A 21,591-nucleotide genomic window follows, 5' to 3' on the forward strand; every position below is an offset into this window, starting at 1 on the left:
GCAAGGAGCTGAAGGATGAAAACACTTAGGTTATCTATATGAGGCAAGCTTGGTCACGTGAATTTAAGAAACAACGATCTTGGTATCTGAAGCGGTATCAAATTTCTAACGAGAAATCTTTAAAACATGGGCTCTGTTGCTTAAAAAGCACTTCATACTTCAAATCACCCATGTAAGAGTTCATCACTTGTTTTAACCTCTGCATGTTAATCACCTTTATAAAGTGCTTGATGGAAGCAGAACAAAACATGCTTATCATCAATAGTGTGGGGAAGACATACTGGCGAGCTGTTAAGGCTCCCACATGGTCTGTTTGATTCAAGACCTAGTCTGGAGGGATTCTCATAGCGCAATTTTAAGAAATGTTTTGTTGGAAAGATGAATATTCCAGAAACAAGTGGAATGTAAGAGGCCAATGAAAATGCTGGAAAGCCAGCAGTCCCCAATTCTGTTTGCAGATGACAGCAACTGACAAAACAAACCCCACTTGCATGTGGTGCTTGGCAAGTCTTGGGGTCAGCCCAGACTCATGGCTGACTAACTGACTTCAAAGACAGAACTGACTGTGTATCAAGCTGATAGAAGGAAATTGTCTTTGAAGTCTGTAAGATTCTAGAAAACATTTGCAGCCTGGAGAACATCATTCTTGATCTGTCATCATGGCTGGATGCAGAAAGGAAAAAAAGAAAAAAGTCTACCAAGCCAGTAAATGTTTTTAATCATTACAGAATAAGGATTTCACCTGATACATGTTGGACAAGATAGTTTACACTGGTAAAGGATAGGCCTCAGAGTTGGAGCTACAGAACGCTCTGTCCCATTTACCACGGCCAGAAAAAGCTCCTACTGCCATATTTAGAAGGCTTCAACTCTCCGTCAAAGGATGGATTTGGCTTTGGTCTAGGTTTGGAATGATAGGGATTCTCAGGCTTGGGACGTTCTGTCTTCACTTTTGTGACCTGGAATGAAAGTGAAAAGAGGTGCACTGCAATTTTTCTTGTAACATGTAACAAATAAAACCGCATTAAGCCAACAGCTCTGAAAAGAAAGCAACATACATGGCTTTTGAATCATGCAGCAGAAAAAGGAAGTAGTCATTCATCCATTAAAATTAAATGCCAATGAAGTTCAGTGCTGACTTAATTAGAACTTCTAGTTAGTTAGCTGGCTCCCCTCACTTTTATGGTGGTCGGCTAATTCAAAATTATACGGTGCCATGAACATGCAGGACCTAATGAAGGAAAGGTCTTCTTTGAAACTTCTGTAATACAGATCAGGATGAGAATATCAATAACTCATGTCAAACGGGGTTGTCAAGGAAGAGCAGGATGAAAAAGCACAACTGTCACCTAGGAGCATCATGCATATATCAATTATTGAACAACAGTTTTAGGAAACCCTAAGATTTGTGCACCTCCTTGAAGTATGCTTAGACGGTAAAATCTGGTTTCCATTTACATCCAGGATCCCCCACAGATGTCAGTGAAGCTACATAGGGGCACAATGAGAATTCTGCCTTGCTGATGACAGGACAGCACACCTCAGCAGCTTTCAAAACTGCAGTTGGTTTACAAACAAGACTGACTTTTGTGAAAGTGTCTCCAAACAGTCCAGTTTCTGTTGGTGCTCCAGGCAAATAACCTCAGTTTTAAATGTAAGACACACAAACAAGTTAGCAGATGCTGTGCTGTTTCCTGTTAGGAACTCTCATTCAGAGCTCTCAAGGAGTATTCCCAAAATAAAAGGAATATCAAACAGTTGAAAGCATTTATTTCAGACCTAGTGCCATTGTTTCCCACCACTCCACACTCACAAGTACTGGCTAACAAAGTATAAGCGAATCAGCAGAACTATAGTATGTATACTACTGAGAGCTATTCACTACCAGATATTTTTCTCCTGCGTCGTTAGGAGGAATTAATTTTTTTCTGTTATTTCCTGCACATTGAACATGGAGCTAACTGGAAATGAACTGCGTCTTGCTTAAACATTTTTTAAAGGAACTATAGTATTCATTCTATGAAGAACTGAAAGAGGGAAAATATATGCCTTCTCCTAAAGGATACAACCTACCAAGTGGTTCCAAGTCTCCAAGGAGGTAAGATTTACTAGTATCAAAACCTGTATATACCTGTATTAACAAATGTAAGACCACAGGTTTGAGGGCAGATTGTGTAAGTGAGATTACAATAGTTCTACAGCATTAGATTTGGAACGTCTAATCAAGATTTCTCTTACTGACAAGAACACTTTAAAAAGGTCCACAATTTCTTAAGAATAGCAATGCCTATTTAATTTTCAAACATAACAGGTCATTCTCTGCCCCCTTCCTCAGCTGTTGCCTGCTGTGTACATTTCCATGGCAATGCTTTTCATTCTTTGCAGTACCTAACCAGTGCTACATGGTCCTCTCTGGCTAACCTATCTGCCACTTTTCTTCTGATTCACAGTTTAGTGATTCAGAGTTTTTTTTATTTGAGCAACAGATTTAACCCACTCCTCATTGCAAACAACCTGGCTGACATCAATCAAAAGATCAAAGGGGAGACTACTGCTAAGACAGAGTTCATGTAGATTTTAAAAGCTTGCTGATGCCAGAAGATATTGGAACAGACATATATTAGAGGTAGGCCAAAGCTGCACCCACCCTTTTTTGACATGGGCGCTTTACTTAGAAGTAGTGATTCTGAAACCAAAGCTGCAGCTTGCAGATGAAGGCAGCGTTTTAAGTTTTAGAAATAAGCTTCATTGCTCTGTAACACCAAATTACAACAAAAAGTTCATTATTCCTCAGTGGCTTTCCTTCCTCTGTGAATGAACAGACTTGTCAAATACGGCAAGTTTCGGTCATTTTGTTTTAGAACATAAGAAGAATTATATGGGGAATAAACATTAAAAAGATATGAGCTAAAGGCACTGTCATGCTAATATCATTAGTAACAAATAAAATTAAGTAAATAACCTCTTTCTAAACCAAGTGCTACTGATCAGTTTCAAAACCAACACGTCCCTGTCCTCAAAGTGTGCTGGGAAGGTGTCCAATTTTACTGTAGTTCACAGGCTTCAGCAGGACATTAAGAATTCATCAATAACTTAACACTTTCTACACGGGAAAGGATGTAATTTAAGACCTAACCTGGGTGTAACATCCCTTCATAAGGAAACACTGACAAACTGAAGCCTTTCAGCTAAGGAGGGATGGATAAACGTCACATGGTACGCTGAAACAATTTCCATTAGACTGCATTAGAAATGTTAACATTTTCAAAAACACTGGTACGAAAGGGAAGCTTAATCCAAGCCCGGAAGCACATCAGTATTGTAGGTTCAAGTGAACCTGTCAAACCAGAAATAGAAGCACTAGCACATTATAAAGTCCACCTTTTATTAAATCATGATGCAGCTTTTAAAAAAGGCTACTCTAACCATGTTTGAGAGAAGTAAAAACCATGCAGAATGAAACAACAGACAGACAGAGGGAGGGAGGGAGGGAGAGGGACATATAAAAGAGGAAAACCTTTCAGACTACATTTGAAACAAGATGGAGAGAAACAGGTGGGTTGTACGGACAACAGGGTTTGATGATAAGGTTTTTAAATCATTGCTGCAACAGCATTAAGGCAACCCGATGTCTCATTTGCCTACCAGTTAGAAATAGTTTTAGATACTGTGCTTGAAGAGTGACAATATCCAAGGAAGGCTGGAGCAAGTACACAAAGGGAAGTGACATTAACTCTTCTTTGATTTCATAAAGGCAGTGGCAACCACCAACAAGGAGAGACGGGCAAAGGCACGGATAGGATTTCTCAATAGAGAAATTACCTTAGACAACTGCCCCAGGTCAGGTCTCACCCAGCCCAGCTTCTCCAGCACACAATCATCAAATGCCGCCTGCTGTTTCCGGCATTTACGAAGCTCCAGCAGGTTGGTATAGTCAATACAGGTCCAGTATTGAGTAAAAGGTTCTGCACAATGCAGCTTTACATTCCTGGAAAAGATTTTGGAGAAGATAAGATAGCTTGTCAAAGATCCTTACTTCTCTTATATTAATTTCAGCCAAAAAACATATACACCGATTTCCTAATGGTTGCAATACGCTAGTTATTTACGAGGTTAGTTATCCGAACACCAACTAGAAAGAGGTGGCCCAGTAACTTTGGAAGAAAAATTAGAGTAATAACAATTATTTTGATAAGGTGCACAGCACTTTACAAGAGTTCCACTCAAGAAGAGCTTACCGCCTGAGCATATTAATATATAGTTTGATATCATTCTCAATGGAGGTAAGTATTAACCACTGAGTAACCACAAAAGCCATACAATTAATATGATTAAGCTGAGAACAGCCATCAGAGACTATTCTTTCCACGTACATATCTCATTAGCGCATGCTTATTTTGATAAGAAAAAGTAACATATTCTGCACACTCAAAGATATTCAATTGATTCCAAATCAGTTTTGACTTCTCAGTTTTGCAAGACACTCTTTACGCACTGGTAATATTTACACTGCAGTAGCACTCGGATGCTGCAGCTGGAGAAGGCTGGATGGTGCTCACTCTCCGAACACACAAATGTGCTGAGCCCCCAAGGACTCGAGCTAACGAGAACACGATCCAACGTGCTTATAAGTATATAATATCGGTCACGCAAGTAAAGTTTTCACTTGTAATAACATATTATTGCAAGAGGAGAAAGGACACGCAATGGAGAAGGAAAACAACCTGCAGACCAAGCGTGCAGATTTAACGCGCAGCTAAAAGCTGCCGAAGCGCACGGACCCCTGCCTTAGGTTAAAGCAGCGGTTCCCAAACTCCGACAGATCGCACACTACCAATTCAAAATGATACAACCTTCAGCACTACCAGCAACTTTTTGTCATTTAAAGTAATTATAATAAATCTGTTAACGCGTACCACTGTCTGCGTACCACTGGTGGTACCTGTACAGACTGGGAACCACTGGTTTAAAGGGGTCTGAAGTTAACACGTCTGCTTTAGACATTTAAGCCAAACCAAACGGTCCTGAGGCCGAGACCGCAAGAGAGAGGGAAAGGGAAAGGGAAAGCCTCGGTCACGTTTCACATACAACCCAAATCTGCTCCCGAACGTGCTGCGTTCTGCTCAGCAACAGGAGCCGAGCCCATCGCGGACCCCTTCCACCGAAGGCACGAGGCCCCGTACGCCCTGCCCTTTCTGCTCCTGGCCATCTGCCGCTCTGCTTTCAGCTCCCCCATCCTGCCTCTGCTGCTCTGCCCGCCGCTCCCGCCGCGGACCCGACCTGAGGAAGTTGAGGGCGCAGCGGTTGACCTCCTTGCCCTCCTGCAGGCACTTGCGCGGGTCCTTCTCCTCCCAGCGACACAGCGCGAACTCCTTGTTGGGCCGGTCGCACTGCGAGCCGTAGTGGTGGGCCGCCGCCTTCAGCACCGCCGAGCTCACCAGCACCTGGGGGGGGGGGGGCGGTGGGGAGGGGGCATCAGATGCGGGCTCCCCTGCACCCCTCAGCCGGGGCCGTGACATCATCACAGGGGCCTGGGCTGTGATGTCATCGTGAGCGGCAGAGCCTCCCTGCGCCCCTCAGCCAGGGCCGTGACGTCATCACGGGGGTGAGCCCCCCCCCACCCCAGCCGGGGCTGTGACGTCTCATGAGGGGCAGAGCCTCCCCGCGGCTCTCAGCCGGGCCGTGACGTCATCATGTCAACACCGAGGACAGCGCCCTCAGCCGGGCCGTGACGTCATCGCGCCAACAAGGGGGAGGGGCACTCCCGGGGTGAGCTCAGAACGCCTCAGGCGGGAGCCGTGACATCAGTGCGCTGGCCCGGGGGGAGGGGTCTCACCTCATGCACTTCGAGCTCATCGAACGTGGGCAACTCCAGTGTGCTCGACATGGCGCCGCTCGCTCGCTCGCTCGCCCGTCCGCGCCGCTCCGCGCCGCTCTCCTTCAGCTCCCCTTCGCCGCTCGGGCAGGCCCCGCTGCCCCTGCGCATGCGCCCTGGGCCCCGAGCGCCACCGCGCATGCGCCGCCCGCCTGCGCACTCGGCCACGGCGCCTCGCGAGGCCCCGGGGGCGGGGCTGGGCCTTGGCCACGCCCCCGGCCGCGGCTCCGCCCCCCGCGTCCGCGGCCTGGTTGCCATGGGGACGGCGCCATGGAGGTGACAGGCAGCAACTACATCGGGGGCCGCGCGCGGGGCAGGTGGGCGGGGCTGTGTCCCCTCCGTGTCCCGGGTCATCTGTCACGTGTCCCGCGTCCTGCTTTGTGCACCCGTGTGTCCTGTCCCGTGTCATGTGCTGCATGTCCTGCTCCAAGTATCCCGTGTCCTGTGTCCCACATCCCGCTCTGCGTGTCCCGTAACCCACCATGCACGTCCTGCGTACCGTGTCCCACCTCCCGTGTCCCGTAACCCACCGTGCACGTCCTGCGTACCGTGTCCCACCTCCTGTGTCCCATAACCCACCGTGCACGTCCTGCGTACCGTGTCCCACTTCCCCGTGTCCCGTAACCCACCGTGCACGTCCTGCGTACCGTGTCCCACCTCCTGTGTCCCATAACCCACCGTGCACGTCCTGCGTACCGTGTCCCACTTCCCCGTGTCCCGTAACCCACCACACACGTCCTGCGTACCGTGTCCCACCTCCCGTGTCCCGTAACCCACCGTGCACGTCCTGCCTACCGTGTCCCACCTCCCGTGTCCCATAACCCACCGTGCACGTCCTGCGTACCGTGTCCCACCTCCCGTGTCCCGTAACCCACCATGCACGTCCTGCGTACCGTGTCCCACCTCCCGTGTCCCGTAACCCACCATGCACGTCCTGCCTACCGTGTCCCACCTCCCGTGTCCCATAACCCACCGTGCACGTCCTGCGTACCGTGTCCCACCTCCCGTGTCCCGTAACCCACCGTGCACGTCCTGCGTACCGTGTCCCACCTCCCGTGTCCCGTAACCCACCATGCACGTCCTGCCTACCGTGTCCCACTTCCCGTGTCCCGTAACCCACCACGCACGTCCTGCGTACCGTGTCCCACCTCCCGTGTCCCATAACCCACCGTGCACGTCCTGCGTACCGTGTCCCACCTCCTGTGTCCCATAACCCACTGTGCACGTCCTGCGTACCGTGTCCCACCTCCTGTGTCCCATAACCCACTGTGCACGTCCTGCGTACCGTGTCCCACCTCCCGTGTCCCGTAACCCACCATGCACGTCCTGCGTACCATGTCCCACCTCCCGTGTCCCGTAACCCACCATGCACGTCCTGCGTACCGTGTCCCACCTCCCGTGTCCCGTAACCCACCATGCACGTCCTGCGTACCGTGTCCCACCTCCTGTGTCCCATAACCCACTGTGCACGTCCTGCGTACCGTGTCCCACCTCCCGTGTCCCGTAACCCACCGTGCACGTCCTGCGTACCGTGTCCCACCTCCTGTGTCCCATAACCCACTGTGCACGTCCTGCGTACCATGTCCCACCTCCCGTGTCATGTATCCCACCATGCACATCCTGTGTACCGTGTCCCGCACCCACGTCCTGCATCCTGTGTCCCAGCAGCCTGGCTGCGAGCATGTGACCCACTGCACACTCTACCCCCTTGCAGGCTGGAGGGAAGCGGCTGCTACATGCTCCCCACCATGAGCCAGTACAAGGGCGAGATGAAAGATGGGATGTTCCACGGGAAAGGAACCTTGCACTTCCCAAACGGAGGCAAATACGACGGCGTCTGGGACCGTGGCATAGCCAAGGAGGTGCGGCGCCCGTCCCTGCATGGAGGGGGGGCGGGGTGGTGGGCTCCCTGTGCCGGCGGTCCGTACAGAGCCGCCGATGACGCATCCCACCGCAGAGTGGTTTCGTATAGGTTCATAGGTAATACTCATCGTCGGTCAGAAATTATTCCTCTCCGAGCCACTCGCCACGCTTCATAGCTGTATGCACGCACTTGTTTTGCAGGGGAAATACACTTTTGCAGATGGCCTCGAATTCAAAGAAAAAAACTGGCATTACTGTGATAGCTACGACCGAAGGTTTTACACGGAAATCTGTTCGGGTCTCAAACCTGCAGGTACTGCGCTGCGTTCGGGCTCGTGAGAGTCTGGAAGGAATTAAACCGGTGACTTGGGCTATTGAGAGAGATTAATTAAACTACATGAGTAACGTGGAGCAGGGATGCTCTGGTTTATTTCAGACTCCCCCCGCATGATGCTGCCAAAGGGCTGTTGATGGTACATCCAGCCAGTGACAAACACAGTGAATGCTTTACATCAGCAAGATAGCTGCTTCTTGAGTGCTCATGTCAGGACAGGGCTACCTACCAACTTCCTTTTGGGCTTTTCATACTTACTTTATTCCAGACATGCTTTTATTACAGGAAACTTAGACCAAAAAAAGAAAATAAAAAGAAAATGTATTCACGTGCATTCATCATGTTGTATAATGTTCCAAAGCACCCGAATAATAACAGAAATGCACGACCGGCCGCTTGACAATGACAGCTTTCTGCTGGATTCATATTTGCTTTATGTACAATCTCTGCTGTTGTCAGCATTCAGTGAGCACGTTTACTAGCTCACCTGCGACTGGAAGGTGAAAATATTATATAATGGAATAAATAATATATTGGTAGAGTAGGCTGCACTCTTATTCACAACTTGCATTGTTTCAGTAATGACACGAAGTTGTCAAGGGGCCTTTCAAGCAGTGGTGAGAGCCTGCTGGCCTCAGGTTGGGGCATTGGATGCATATTCACAGTATAGACTAGTGGGCGAAATGATCCAAGCACTTTTCTTTTCAAAACCACCCACTTTATGTCTGAGGCTTTTTCTGCGTCAGTGACTCCATCTGCAAGATGGACATACTGAAGGCCCAGCAAAAGACTCATGGAGATCCTTGCTTACTCAAGGAGGTGAGGCAATTAGAGTACTTGTGATGGGAGGTGCTCTAGAGATGTAAAGCAATATGCATATCATTGTCAGTTATTTTGCTAGGGGAGTTCAGGCCTAAAAGAAAGTGTCTTATTTTTGTAATAAAATATGCTGTGTCTTTTCAGGTATCTCACAGCTTACGAACTTAGATCCTCCCAGGTCCATCCCAGAAGGATGTTATGACTGTGGTGATGGATTTTACAACCCTAACACCAGAGTCATCACTGACTACAAGCTCAGGTTTCTGAGGAATGCAGGTACGTGTTGCTCATTTTGCAGGACAGAGCCAGTTGACTTTGTTTTACTCGTCATCTGTCATGTCTGACTGTCACGGACATTTACAGACCTGTGTTTAAGTTCTGAAGCCTGAGCTAAGACATTTCCAACAACATAAAATGTTTGTTTCAACTGGTTAATTATGAGCAGAGCTTATAAACCATCTTAGATGTAGTTCTCAAAACTGTAAGGGGCCTTCCACAAACAAATATGAATGCATACATTTGTTCACATTTAGCAGCTTTTAAATCCAAGAGCATGGTTTTTGCTCTACTGTGGTACTCCACAAGGCAGCTATTGCAAGATATCAATCCTTCAGTAGGTTTTATCCTGCTAGGTGCCAAGTCTGATCCTAACCTACCCATGCAGTTAAGCATGTACTTAGCATTAAACATGCAAAGTTCTTTTGATTATGGTGAGACCATTCACTTAAGGGCTTTGCACACACTACTTTCAGGATCACGTTCATGTAGAGCTGGGCAAACAAGGGACTTTCCTGTAGAAATAAAAAATTGGCTCAGACTGAACTGAAACAACTTCTGGGTTTTGGGGGTGGTTTTTTGGGGGAGGTTTAACTAAAAGCTTCCATTTGGATCAACCTGAAATATTTGATTCTGAATGCTTTGTTTAGCTCCTTGGTTATCTAACCTTTTTGTCTAACCTTGTACTTTTGCTTTAGATTAACTTTTAAGCCAAGTAGCAATTGAAAAAATGTCATAAGGAAGTCACAACACCATGCTTTGGTATTTCCAAAATCAAACATTTCATTTTGAAAATGTTAAATTTTCAAAATTCCCCTGCATTATTTTTAGCCAAAAATACTCTGAGTTTAATGTGAATTTGAAACAGATTTCTGGCCTCCACCCCTGCTGGAACATTTTCCAACAAATTTACTATTTATCGACAAAAAATTCACTCAGCCTTAGTCAAACTTTTAGAAGTGTGAATACGGTGTTGGGGGAGGAGAGGAGGGAAATGGGGAAAATAAATAATTGGAAATACCATCTGCTCCAAAATATACCCTATGGTACATGGCCTATTTCATAAACCCTCAATAAAAACTGATCTAGATTATTACAAGTGGCACTGATCCAAACTACTGGAATGCAATGGGCCTACTGATGAGAAAGATAAGCAAAATGCTTTCCAAAAACACAGGAACCTACACAGATTAGTACAGGCGGGAACGCCTAGGAATTCAATTTATTGTTTTTTAACCTGTGCTTTGAACTCAGTGTCCTTCGCTACATTTATCTCCATATCCACAAGCAGTCAATCAAACCTATTAATCAATACTCGCTGCACGGACCAGCACTGACCAGTCTCACTGAGTGCTCAGAAGCAGAATACACTGCTGCCGAACTGTTTTCCGTGAACGCTCCTTGGAGAGTCCTTCATAAGAGCAAAGTTATATTTGTCACTATGGGTGTGAAGGAGGAATGCATCATGTCGGCCAGTCCCTTCCTCCAAGAGCACAAACACAATTGAAAGGCCCAGCGCTTGTCCGACATCAGAGGAACTTTGACTGCCCCAAGAGGAATAATTCAGGGCAGCAGGCCATGGCAGTAAGAAAAAAACCCAGCCATAGACAGAAGAAACTGAGGAGAGAGGTTGGAATGACAGGGAAAAGATCCAGAACAGCTCCTTTATAGGTTGTGCAGGAAAGAGCAGGAAAACCTCCGGGCTTCTGGCCAAGCCTTGAAAGCATCAAAAGCAGATGGTAGGAAGCATTCAGGAAGCTCTTACAGCAGCTTGACAGGTTTACCCAAATGACACCATCTTCCTCGGTCTGGGAGTGGGATTTAAGGAGAATCCATCTCTCAGCCTTTCACCTTTGCTTTGTCACAAAGCAAGTGGCTTCACTGCCGAGTGGGAAGGCAGGGGAAGGAGGGCCCCTGCCGCGGTCCTGACCAGCCTGCCACACTAGCACTGAATCCAGACATCTTCCTAGTAAAGAGCAGACAGTCTCCATTCAAATTCACTGGCATTTTTTAATTGAATCGCACCTATGCAGCATAGCCTGGAAATCCCTGCTACTTTAGCAGGACGTTAGCTTTCCAAATGTGAGAGTCAGAGTCTCTCTCACATTAACTCCCATTGCATCAAAGTGCTCCAAAAGAACTACAAGGGAAATAAAAGCAGGCCCGGGGTGAGCGCATTGGAAGTAAATCGCTTTGTTTCATCTCTTGTGTCTAGCCAAGGGCTCCAAAGGTTTATTAATGTCCTGCCAGGTCTTCTCCTGCTATACACAAGTTCTTCCCTGGGGATACAGTCCTTTTTGGATCTTTGTTTTTCCCCCTCGGCATCACATTATACACAAAAAAGTTTACACACGGAGAATACACAGAAGCACATGTTTATTTGAAGACTCACTGTTTAATTTTCTTTTAGCAAGTGCTTGGTAATCTGGGCCATAGACTCCCCCTCTCCATCAGAGATACACAGCCTTGGGCTGCTGGCACCATCATTACCAAATCTGGCCAATATAAAGACCGGCGGAAGAATTCCCAAGTTCTCTCTCGCCAGCAAAAGCCCTCCATGATGTAATTTCCAGCTTCCTCAAGCAAGAGAGAAGATTCTAGGATGCAAGAAGAGTAACACCATTCCAGTCACGAGGCTTTCGAGGCTGATACTGGAGGTCAAAGAAAAAATATGCCGCCAAAAGTGAAAACCCTTTTCTGCAGAGGTGATGGGCTAGAGAGGGATAATAGTGAAGCAGGGCCTACCTCCTTTCTAACGGAAAGTAAAGCTGCTTTTGATATAAGACGCTTTCCTTCTGCCGCTAGCTCATGATCCTGACTCATGTGATGCAGCTTTTGCTCTCGCTCCTCCTGTTGTGATACCAATTCTGCTTTGCTGCCCCATCCTTCCTGGGTTTAAGCGGCACATAGTCTGCCGCTCTGCCATGGGGTAGATTTCATCTGATGTACATTGGCCCCTTAATACAGTACAGCAGAGAGGACAAGAGGACAGAGACAAATCCTGCTTTTGCTTACACCGGTAAAGCTCAATAGGATAAGTCTGGATTTATACCTGTGCAACCAATAGCAGAAGTTAGCCTAGAGCACCAAGGCAGGCAATTATTTTTTGAGAGAAAAAGTTTTGCATTGCTTGCATCTCAAAGCAGTCAGTAATAAAGCTCTGATTTCAACAACCCTACAATCTTTTCTGTGAAAGAGTAGGCCCCAGAGTGCTTGGGTGAGGGCTTTCGGAGTAAATGATTTCAGACTGAAAAGGTCAGAAGTCAGGAGTATTAATAGAGTTTTAAAAAGCCCCAAGTTTCATTAGAGTGGAGCTGACATGATTCTGTGAGCACAATTGGCACTTCAGGTCTAAGCCTCCACAATCCCTGTGCTTCCGGCTTCCTTGGACCTTTGTTCTCTAGGCTGAATGCTCTTGCCTGGTCTGAAGGAGGCTGGAAGTGAATTTGTTGCTAAAGTTGGAAGGAGTTTGCCGTGGATGTTGGGATGGTCCAAGCTCAAAAAGCTACTAGATACATCTCTGAACTGGCTTTGTTTTACAACTCATATGGGATGTGCCCCAGATCCTCTCCGAGGAACGCAGGCTTTGTCTGCCGTGAAGAATTGTAGTTGGGAAATACAGCCAGCACCATCTGAAAACAGTGTCTTCATCATGTGCAGCATGTCACTTCCCAGGTTGACTTCCCACACCAAACGCGAGCCGATGTTTCACAATCACCGGCATCAGAATGGGGAGAGGGGTGAGGTCTTGGCCATCTTTCAGACCGGCAGGTCTTTTTGGATATCAGGCAGTGAGTTCAATGTACAAGTGTGCTGTACTGCAGGGACACAGTGACCATACTCGCAAGCCATTTATTAAGCACCATTATCCTCTGCTCTCCTCTGAGGATGCCCATTCTGTGGATGGAGGGAGTGGGTGAACGCTCCAGTTCCAGGCTAGCCCCTAGTCATTGCCTGTGAATGGGAGAGCTCTGTTGGCAGGTGGCCTTTGCAATGGAAAAGGAAAGCCCTCCACAACAAAATGCATACATAAATCATATAGTATTTTCTTTCTTGGACTGCACTTAGCTTCCCATAGATTTTAACGTCTACTTATGAAGCAGGACTGTTGAGTCACTTGTACAGTTGTTTCCTTTCTATTTGCCTTGAGATAACTGAATTTAGATGAGGTCTGGCTCCTACATATTGAAACTCTTAAAAGCTCTTCAAATAATTGTTCTTTGGATACTTTTTAAGCTAAAGAAATCAGTTTTGATCGGCAATAAAAGTTCATGCTATTTTAAGTGCAATGCTATAGCTATTTGCTGTTGTATATTTAATCATTTTCAATTATATGTCATGTAAAAGATTTTAGCTCTGGGGCATTTGCCAGATGGCTGATTCTGCATTTCACACAACAAAAGAAATAATGTTTGTGTAAAGCTCTGAGAAATTGTTAGTAATCAGTATATTCTACAAGGAATGGGATCCAGACCTGTTTGGGAAAAAATCAGCTTTTGCAGAGATTAATTTAGAGTGCTTTAGTCTCTACCTCTAGGCTCTGAACAAAACAAATCATACTTATGGCTTGCTGATTTTTTTACCATTTGACAAAAGGACCGAATTTTATATTTTACATATTTTTATGACAAATGCAGTTTGTTTGCAGTTCACTGATCCTTTCTCCTCTACCCAGAGCTGGCAAACTTACTTTCGAATAAAAAATAAAGGAGCGAAGAGAAGGTTGTGTACTTTTCGGTACATAAAATACAGGTGCAGTTGTGACACCCTTCCTAACGTGTGTGTGCGCCATTGCTTTACTTGCAGCAGGCAATGCACTTTTCTTTGTCATCTCTCGCTTTCCTCACTCCTTTTCTCTAAGCTCCCTGACTTTCCAGGCTAATCTTTTTGAAAGAGCACAGCAAAATGATCTGACTGGTGCCATCAGATCGTGTTGCTCCACTGGCTTCCTTTGTCCTCCCGCTGTGTCTGCCTGCTCACACGCGAGTTCTGAGGGTTGGAGCCGGTCTCGTGCCTTATTGACTCTCGACTGCCTAAGGTATCACAGGTGACAACTGGCTGCACTGGCGCTTCCTGCATGGATAAGGGCTATGGAATCAGTCCCTCTAAACCAGTTGACTGTATATTGGGTTTTGTCTGTTATTCCAACTTTTAAGGACCAGATTCAACTAAACCATGGTTTCCTCCACAGCACTGTCAGGAAATGGTGCATTTCTTTGTTTGTTTGAGAACATAGGTCCGTGTCCTCAAAGGTATTTAGGCACCTCGCTCCCTCTGCGTTTTTAAATGACTGGAAATTAGGCACCTAGGTAAGTCGTGGCCACTTCATTCCCTTAGAGGGTCGGGGCCTCTCTGCAGGAAGCCAACATTAGGAAAGAAATGGGCATTGCTTCAGGGGCCAGCCAAAGGGGAGGAACAGTGGCGGGAAGGCGATAAAAAAAGAAATAATTCACTACGCCCAGCTTACAGAGAAAGAGCCATGTGCTGGCATCATCCTGGTCACTCAGGCTGCATGGTAGCTCTTGTTCTCCCATCCTGCCTCCGCTGTTGTCCTTTCAGTTTATAGGCTCTATCAGGTGCATTTACTCTGTTTCCCTCACTGCAAAAGACTATGAAAACCACAAATACCACCAAGGAGCTGTGTGCTCTGTAGCCTGGAGAGCATTTCTTAATAGATCTGGCCTACACCTGTTCTTAGACAATTTACCTCTTTCAAGAACAAGATTATTAACCTGTGGGCTTGGCCTTCTCTACTGTAAGTGGCATGGCTGACATGGTGGTAATGGAAATACATGCATCATGTTACTAAATCGCTGCAATCGTTTCAGTAACTATAACCTTTGCTGAAATATTGTTCCTCGTGGCTTCCTGATTCTCAAATAATTATCACTTTGAAACCTGTGAAGGTTTCAGCTCCAGGAAGCAGCATGCCAAGAATAACAACTTTGTTTGTGTGTTAGCCATCCCATTGTGAATCCAATTAGAAAGTTTTGACACAAGTATTGCAGGGGCTTGTGTTCAGCTACACCGTACATGTGAAAACAAGATGGAAAGTTCATTTCAGGGCCATTTTGGAGGGGCAGTAATTAAGTGGAAGTGGAAGGGTGAGAATCTGTGGGTGGAAGTGGAGGTTAATTGAATATTTTCCATTTTCTTGCCAACCGCAATGGTGGGGAGGTCAGGCATGGTGAGGAAAGGGGTGCTGGGGTATTGGGGAGGGGCAGTGGAAGTTGCTAGGGTGGATTATCGGAGCTGATGGCTGTGATGCTATCACAGGCAGCTGTAACTGGGAATGGAAGAACGCGATAAGCTGCTCTGCAGGTGACGAGAAAGAAATTAATTTATGCTGTTATTTACAGAGCACATAAGGGTGTGCTTGGCACCTGACAAATGTGGCAGAGGATGCTACTTCTGTCCAAAGGAGCAACCTCTGTGCAAGGTGCCTTGTCATACCAGGAGGGACATTAACTGCTGTGGGGTCAGTCAGGGTTTTGGGAGTGAACCCTCATACAGAGGCAGAAGACAGTACAGAGAAGGGGTGCAAGGTGAATGGTGCATGTTTCCTTCTCAGTAAGAGTATTTCTCATGCCTGGCATCAGGAGAAGGCCTGCATGTGGCTTGCAGCAGGTTAAACTAGAGAGAGGGAGTTAGCCGTGTTAGTCTGAAGTCCAGCAGCCTGTGCGTTTCAGAGCGAGTTAGACTGTAAGGTGCCCCCTGCTCTGCCTTCTACCAGGGTGAGAAAACCAGGGCTGGAGTGGGAACAGGCAGACAAGGCAGCGAGACATCCCATGTGCACTGGACTTTTGTTTTCTACAAATGCCCGAGCACAACCAAACTCAAAAGCAACCTCAGTTCCTTGCAGAGGGAAGTTACAAAACCAAGTGAATTAATTTTGACTCTAACAAGAAAAGAGCAGACTCAGAATGCATCTGTATGTCCTCTACCCTGCCGTCTTCCAACCCGCCCCACCTGCCTGCGCATCACAAAGTGGTAACGATTTTCATCTGAGACAAGGAAGGATTGTAAATCCTTAACCCTCCGCAAAAATACTTTCTTGGCTTTTCAGCAACCTTCACTCAAGTCCCTTGAAACACGGCAGGTGCCTAAATGAACAGAATTCTTCTAAACAAACTGTTCTGGCGAAGGTTTCCAGAAGCAGCGTAGCCCTGGTAGGGTAACTACAACTGAACACAGGCATTGTAACCGCAGCACTGGGCATTTTAATAGCAAAATTTAAGCTCGCCTGATTTGGAATGCATTTCCAAGGATCCCCGGGCAGCACCTGGAGCAAGGCCAGCCTCAGTTTTCAGCCTTTCATGAAGTCTAATCCCAGCTGAGCCACGAAGCTGCAGTGGGTAGTCAGGCAAGTCCCCTGCATCAGTGCCTTACCACTGGACACCTGAATAAGCAGGCTAATTGCCAAAAGTGTGGCGTCCCCACCACACCCAGCTGATTCACTAGGAGCAAAATTAAGATCGAGATGTAGTGCTTATCGAGACACCTCCGGCAGGACAACTCTTACCAGCAGACTCAGAAGCAGAGAGAAATACGGGCATTGTCTTGCCTTGGAATCAGTAGTTGTTGGAAGGAATGAATAGGGAACTGGGTTACTTATGAGACACCAGTTGGGATGTCAAGCCCACCATTAGAGTTGCCTACAATGTGCCTTCCTTCTAAATTACCGTCTGCTCCAGACAAATGTAGTAGTCTCTAACGTACACTCATTAAGTCTTACAAGCTGAATTCCCCTCTCCAGCTTCCACGCGTGTAGTGGCTGCAGTCAGGGCTGCCAGGGAGAAGCTGCAGATGGTTTTTGGGGTGGTTTCTGGAGACCTCAGTCCCTACTTAGTGACAACAATAATCTAAAATAAAAAAGCAGAGAGCAGTTATGCTAATTAATCCCAGCTGAGAATCTAGCCCACGGGAAGCATGAAAGCAGTCTGGGCTCGCTCAGATTTCGTTGAAGTTTTCATGCCCAGCCGTTTGCTTTGCTTTCAGCATGTAAACGTGATCTGTCCCTGTTTTAACAAAATCTCTTCCATGCCTGCATGCTCTGCGGAGGCCACTGAGAAAAAGGGAAAAAGGACAAACTTTTAAAGAGAAACGAGCTGAAATAAAATTTAACATGCAACATAAAAACCCACATACACCTCATTGTGCGCAGGGTGATAATTTACAGTTGATTAAAGAGTTTGTGTTTTTTTAAATCTTTTTTTAAAGGGAAAATTACTTCTGAAGGTGAAGATGTGCTTAGACAATCATATTAACATATTCGAACAATTGCAATTTGCAAAATAGTAATTACAACTCGCTATCTGGCAGCATTAATCAAACTTCAAGGTTTAATTCCATTTTAAATATTGATGAAATGTGATTCTCCAATCTAACCCTGGTGTTGCAGGGTTATGGAAGCAGCCAGTGACAGAGAAAGGGGAGCGTGCAGTTAACAAGCAGCTGCCACAAAGAAGGATCGGCATCTGTGATTTAAATTGTTAGCTGCACAGTCAGGTAGAGTGTAAAAAGGGTAGTCAAGAGGCTGTTAAGTCCATTGCTGCCAATTACTAACAATCAGGGAGGAGCTTTAAGACTTGTTCAGTACAATAAACCCAGTTTGTCTTGTTTCAGGGGTTACTACTGAAGAGGTTGCAGCTGCACTGATTCAAATAGCCCTAAAACTACAGTAATTATCAACCAGTCTCCTTTAGTGTGGCAAAAGTATGTTTTACCATAGCTTAACTCTTTACATTCTAATATTTCTCTGCCTCTTTACATGTAGCTAGCCCCTAGAGCTGTTCTCAGCTCTGCTTTTGCAGTTCTAGCTGTCCTGGATAGGGCCTTTCCCTTGGTCCTGACCTCAGCCACTGGAAAACTTTGCCATGTCCACCGACTGGACAGTAGCCCTGGATATTTTCCTCACCGTTGGGACTATAGAGTCCTTTCATCTGTTTTCTTTCTTTGGTTACCAGTGTGTCTTGCCTACCTTCCAGGGACACAGCCCTGCTGGAAATAGGGATTACAAGGCACTGAGATAACTTGGAGGATGGGGGCTTGAAACCAGGCCCGGTCAGATCCTCTGCACTTTCTTTTCCACTCGGGTTCTCTCTCCAATTCTCCACTCAGTTTTCAGTAAGGAGCTCCTTTACTGAAGTTCAGTGGCAAATAAAATGTGAGAGTGCAGAAGGATGGGATGGAAAAGCCTACTGAAAATATTCCAAGCTCAAGGTACGCTGCTGCCTGGAAGGAAATGCGGAGTTTGGTCACTCTCACTCAGGGAAGATACAAGAGAGATGGTGTCTAGGAATCAGCAAGGAACGTGCTAGAGGTAGAGAGCACGCAGGGTTTGGGGTAGAGAGGAGAGAAATAAAAGGGGAGATGGCAGAGAGATGCAAAGTACTAAGCACAGGCAAGGAAAATCAGATGCTTTTAATTAACCCTCTCCCATAATACACCACTGAAATCAACACCAGCCGAGTCAACTTGGACTTCACCTTGAAAGTCATCATTTGTCACAGTCTTTGTCAGTGCTTATTTACTACTATTTAATTTACATAGTCAGAGCACCGCATAAGCTGAGCCAAGGTAGTGTTTGCATTGGAAGAGAATCTAAAATCCTTAGTGGAAATGCATTTTTTATCTGGTTGTCTCCTGAAAGAATGGCTTATTCCGCGCCTGTCTGGATGAACCCAGCACCTGGTGAAAAATCATCATCTGAATCTGCCTTTCATACTGGTCAGCTGAGCACCACGATTACAGGCCCATATACATGTCTTTCGAGGAAGGCAGTTTTACTTGGTGCAGCTCATCTGATTTCTCACCTTCTTATTAAGACACAAGATACCAGGATAAGTGACAAGGGATGTTTAGCAGACAGAGATTTGGGTTGATTTCTTCATTTCCACAGAAACGGACAGAATTACATTTTTCCAACGTCCCTCACACCTGGAACAGCAGCTCTATCAAGGCAGTACCACCACAAACGCCTGCAGCACACCACCAGCCACAACCCTGTCGCATCGAGATACTTACTGGGCCCATCTCCACAACATCTAGCTCGTAGAAGTAGGAGCTGGCATGAGAAACAGCCAGAGCTGGGGGCAGGCGTAACACAATTTATTGACAACACCCTTTTATATTCCTGCCACAGACTTCAGGAGGATCTTTGTGTAGGGACCCCTGACCCAGACCTTAAACAAACATCTATTTTTTTTCTTTAACGTCTTTCCTGTTAAAGAGCATATTCTAGTGATGCTTGTTTCCTCAGAGGTTCGTTACTGGGCGAGTTGCTACTGACACATTCGTTACAAGGAAAAGGGAGTAAGAGGATGCATCATATCCATGGGCAAAGACAGACACGAATCCACTAAGGACTTTGCATAAGAATGACATGGCTGTATCACAGCCTACGGCAGCTGAAGCAAATCTATAGGCTAAATTAAACAGGTGGAAGGCAGCACCGCCGTCCCAGTCCCGGATGGAAGGGTGTCACTGAAATGTATGCTGCTGATTAGCAAAGAGAGCTTTTACAAAATATCGCCTGACGCATGGAGCAGAGAGAGAGGTGGTGACGCAAGCACAAAACAACCGCTTTGTCTCTGAAACAGTAACCGGACACAGAAGAGTGACCCAGAGAAAAGCGTCTCTCATGGAAAACTTCTGGTCATTCACCCGCACCTCTGACTATTGTCTGGAGAGGGGGAAAGGGACAAATGCCACCAGTTAGACTCGGGACAGAAGCCTTGGCATGTGCTTCAGCTAAGTGTGCATTCACTTCAAGTGAAGCAGGCAAGAGCAAGCACTCGATCTGCTTGTACTAGAAAAGAAAATGTGTATGGGGAGGCAGCAATAACAAAGGAAGAAAGAGAAGAGAAGAGCGTGGAGAACTTGATTCAAAGCCTGCTGAAATCAGGGGGGCTCAAGCAGGTGCTTAGACTTTGGCAGAATCAGGACCTAACTGTCTATACAAGCCTTTGGCTTGCTTCACATCTCCTTAGACCATCACTGTTGCGTTTATACAGCGTTAACGCTGAACGTGCTGCTACTGCAGTTTAACTTCAAGTTCCACCTCAAAGGCAGACAACTCCCTTCCTCATTAGTGACACATTTCTTTTCTAGTCTAATAAAAGACCAGGTCATTGGGCTGCAAGCACTGCTGGTATCAAGAGCCTAGAAATTTCAGGCTAGCCTGGTTAGCAGCACAAATTGCAAACAGTTTAACTGGGAAAGCCAGAGGCAAGCAGAAGTAGCTCGACTACAGTATATTTAATTTGGATACAAATAAGCACGAGGACGGTTTTAAGTAGCATAGCTTCTTTTGTTGCATTTTCTTTTACCTGATCCGCTACACAGACTTTTCTTTTCCTGTCACCACCATGGTATAAGTCCGTCTAACGAGTTTTGCAGACAGGCTGTTTTGATCGCTTGAATTGAAAGCCCCTAACTATTCATGATTGTCAAGTTATAATTTTCTGTAATTATTCAAAATATTTCTATTCACCCTTTGCTGGATAGGTATTTTTTCCCCAAGTGCCTTTGTGATTTTCATTTTTTACTCTATTACTGTGCTCTGTGATTTACTACCATGGCAGACATTGAATAATTGCGAGGGGTACAGAAGATTGTCTACAACACTTATATCAGCTGGTGTTCCAGGTTGTCAATATCTGGGATAACAGGGCTTTTTTTTATCATGGTTTTGGAAGAAAAGCTGTGAAACACTGGGTTTGTTTTCTGGACACTTCACCAACTGCACGTTCATAATCGGACACCAGCACAGGCACAGAATTAAGTTCAGCGTTCATTACTGATGCTCGCACACTGTCTGCTGCCAGGAGTCACGGGTAGTCAGAAATGACACTGTTTGCAGGCAAGCTTTCTAATTCTTTCCATTATTTCCAAACAGTTAATGTTACAAACTGGACTAACGCACTGAGCGCCTGTCTGAGCTATGCAGAGCCAACTGAACCTGTGATATCTGACCCTCCCTTTGTCTCCTTTTCAGATGACGACGAACACGAATGGATCGTTCGGACTTGCCGAAAAGGTTGGGATGAGATCATTGGACATAAACCTAAACTCTGAGCACCGATTTTGCTTTTACTGCGATTTTGGAAAGCCGTGAATTTGATTCATCCTTAAGTCTACATTTCCTTGTGGATCTACACCAGCCCCTTCGCGAATGTAGCTTTTGTTAGCATAATAAAGCTGGAAGCAGGATTTAATCAGTTGTGTTCACGCGAAGTCATGGAAGCAAGCACATTATACTTATCCTAATATTCATGAGAGGTGTGCAGTGCAGTAGGATCTCAATACGTAACACATGATTAAGCCTCAAAACAATCTGCCAGAAAGAATACCTCGAATTCAGTGTTTGAAGCCATTCAGCTCCGTCTTAATCAACATTATTTCCATGGGTCCTAGTTAGCTG

At 46.1% G+C, this 21,591-nt stretch overlaps 2 protein-coding genes across 2 annotated transcripts; one reads left to right on the forward strand and one right to left on the reverse strand.

Moving 5' to 3' along the window:
- Window positions 1-701: 701 nt before the first annotated feature.
- On the reverse strand, window positions 702-5,993 carry NDUFA8 (NADH:ubiquinone oxidoreductase subunit A8). The gene is made up of 4 exons (XM_006267245.4): window positions 5,837-5,993; window positions 5,281-5,444; window positions 3,823-3,988; window positions 702-959 (listed from the first exon to the last, which is right to left on the reverse strand). The coding sequence occupies exons 1-4, from the start codon at window positions 5,984-5,986 to the stop codon at window positions 822-824; spliced, it is 618 nt and encodes a 205-aa protein (XP_006267307.2). The 5' UTR covers window positions 5,987-5,993; the 3' UTR covers window positions 702-821.
- Window positions 5,994-6,101: 108 nt separating this feature from the next.
- MORN5 (MORN repeat containing 5) lies at window positions 6,102-21,385 on the forward strand. Its single transcript, XM_006267246.4, has 5 exons — window positions 6,102-6,192; window positions 7,590-7,737; window positions 7,940-8,051; window positions 9,036-9,167; window positions 21,166-21,385. The coding sequence occupies exons 1-5, from the start codon at window positions 6,146-6,148 to the stop codon at window positions 21,243-21,245; spliced, it is 519 nt and encodes a 172-aa protein (XP_006267308.2). The 5' UTR covers window positions 6,102-6,145; the 3' UTR covers window positions 21,246-21,385.
- The last annotated feature ends 206 nt before the right edge of the window (window positions 21,386-21,591 follow it).

This window comes from Alligator mississippiensis, chromosome 12, assembly GCF_030867095.1.
Source record: "Alligator mississippiensis isolate rAllMis1 chromosome 12, rAllMis1, whole genome shotgun sequence".
Lineage (NCBI taxonomy): Eukaryota > Metazoa > Chordata > Crocodylia > Alligatoridae > Alligator > Alligator mississippiensis.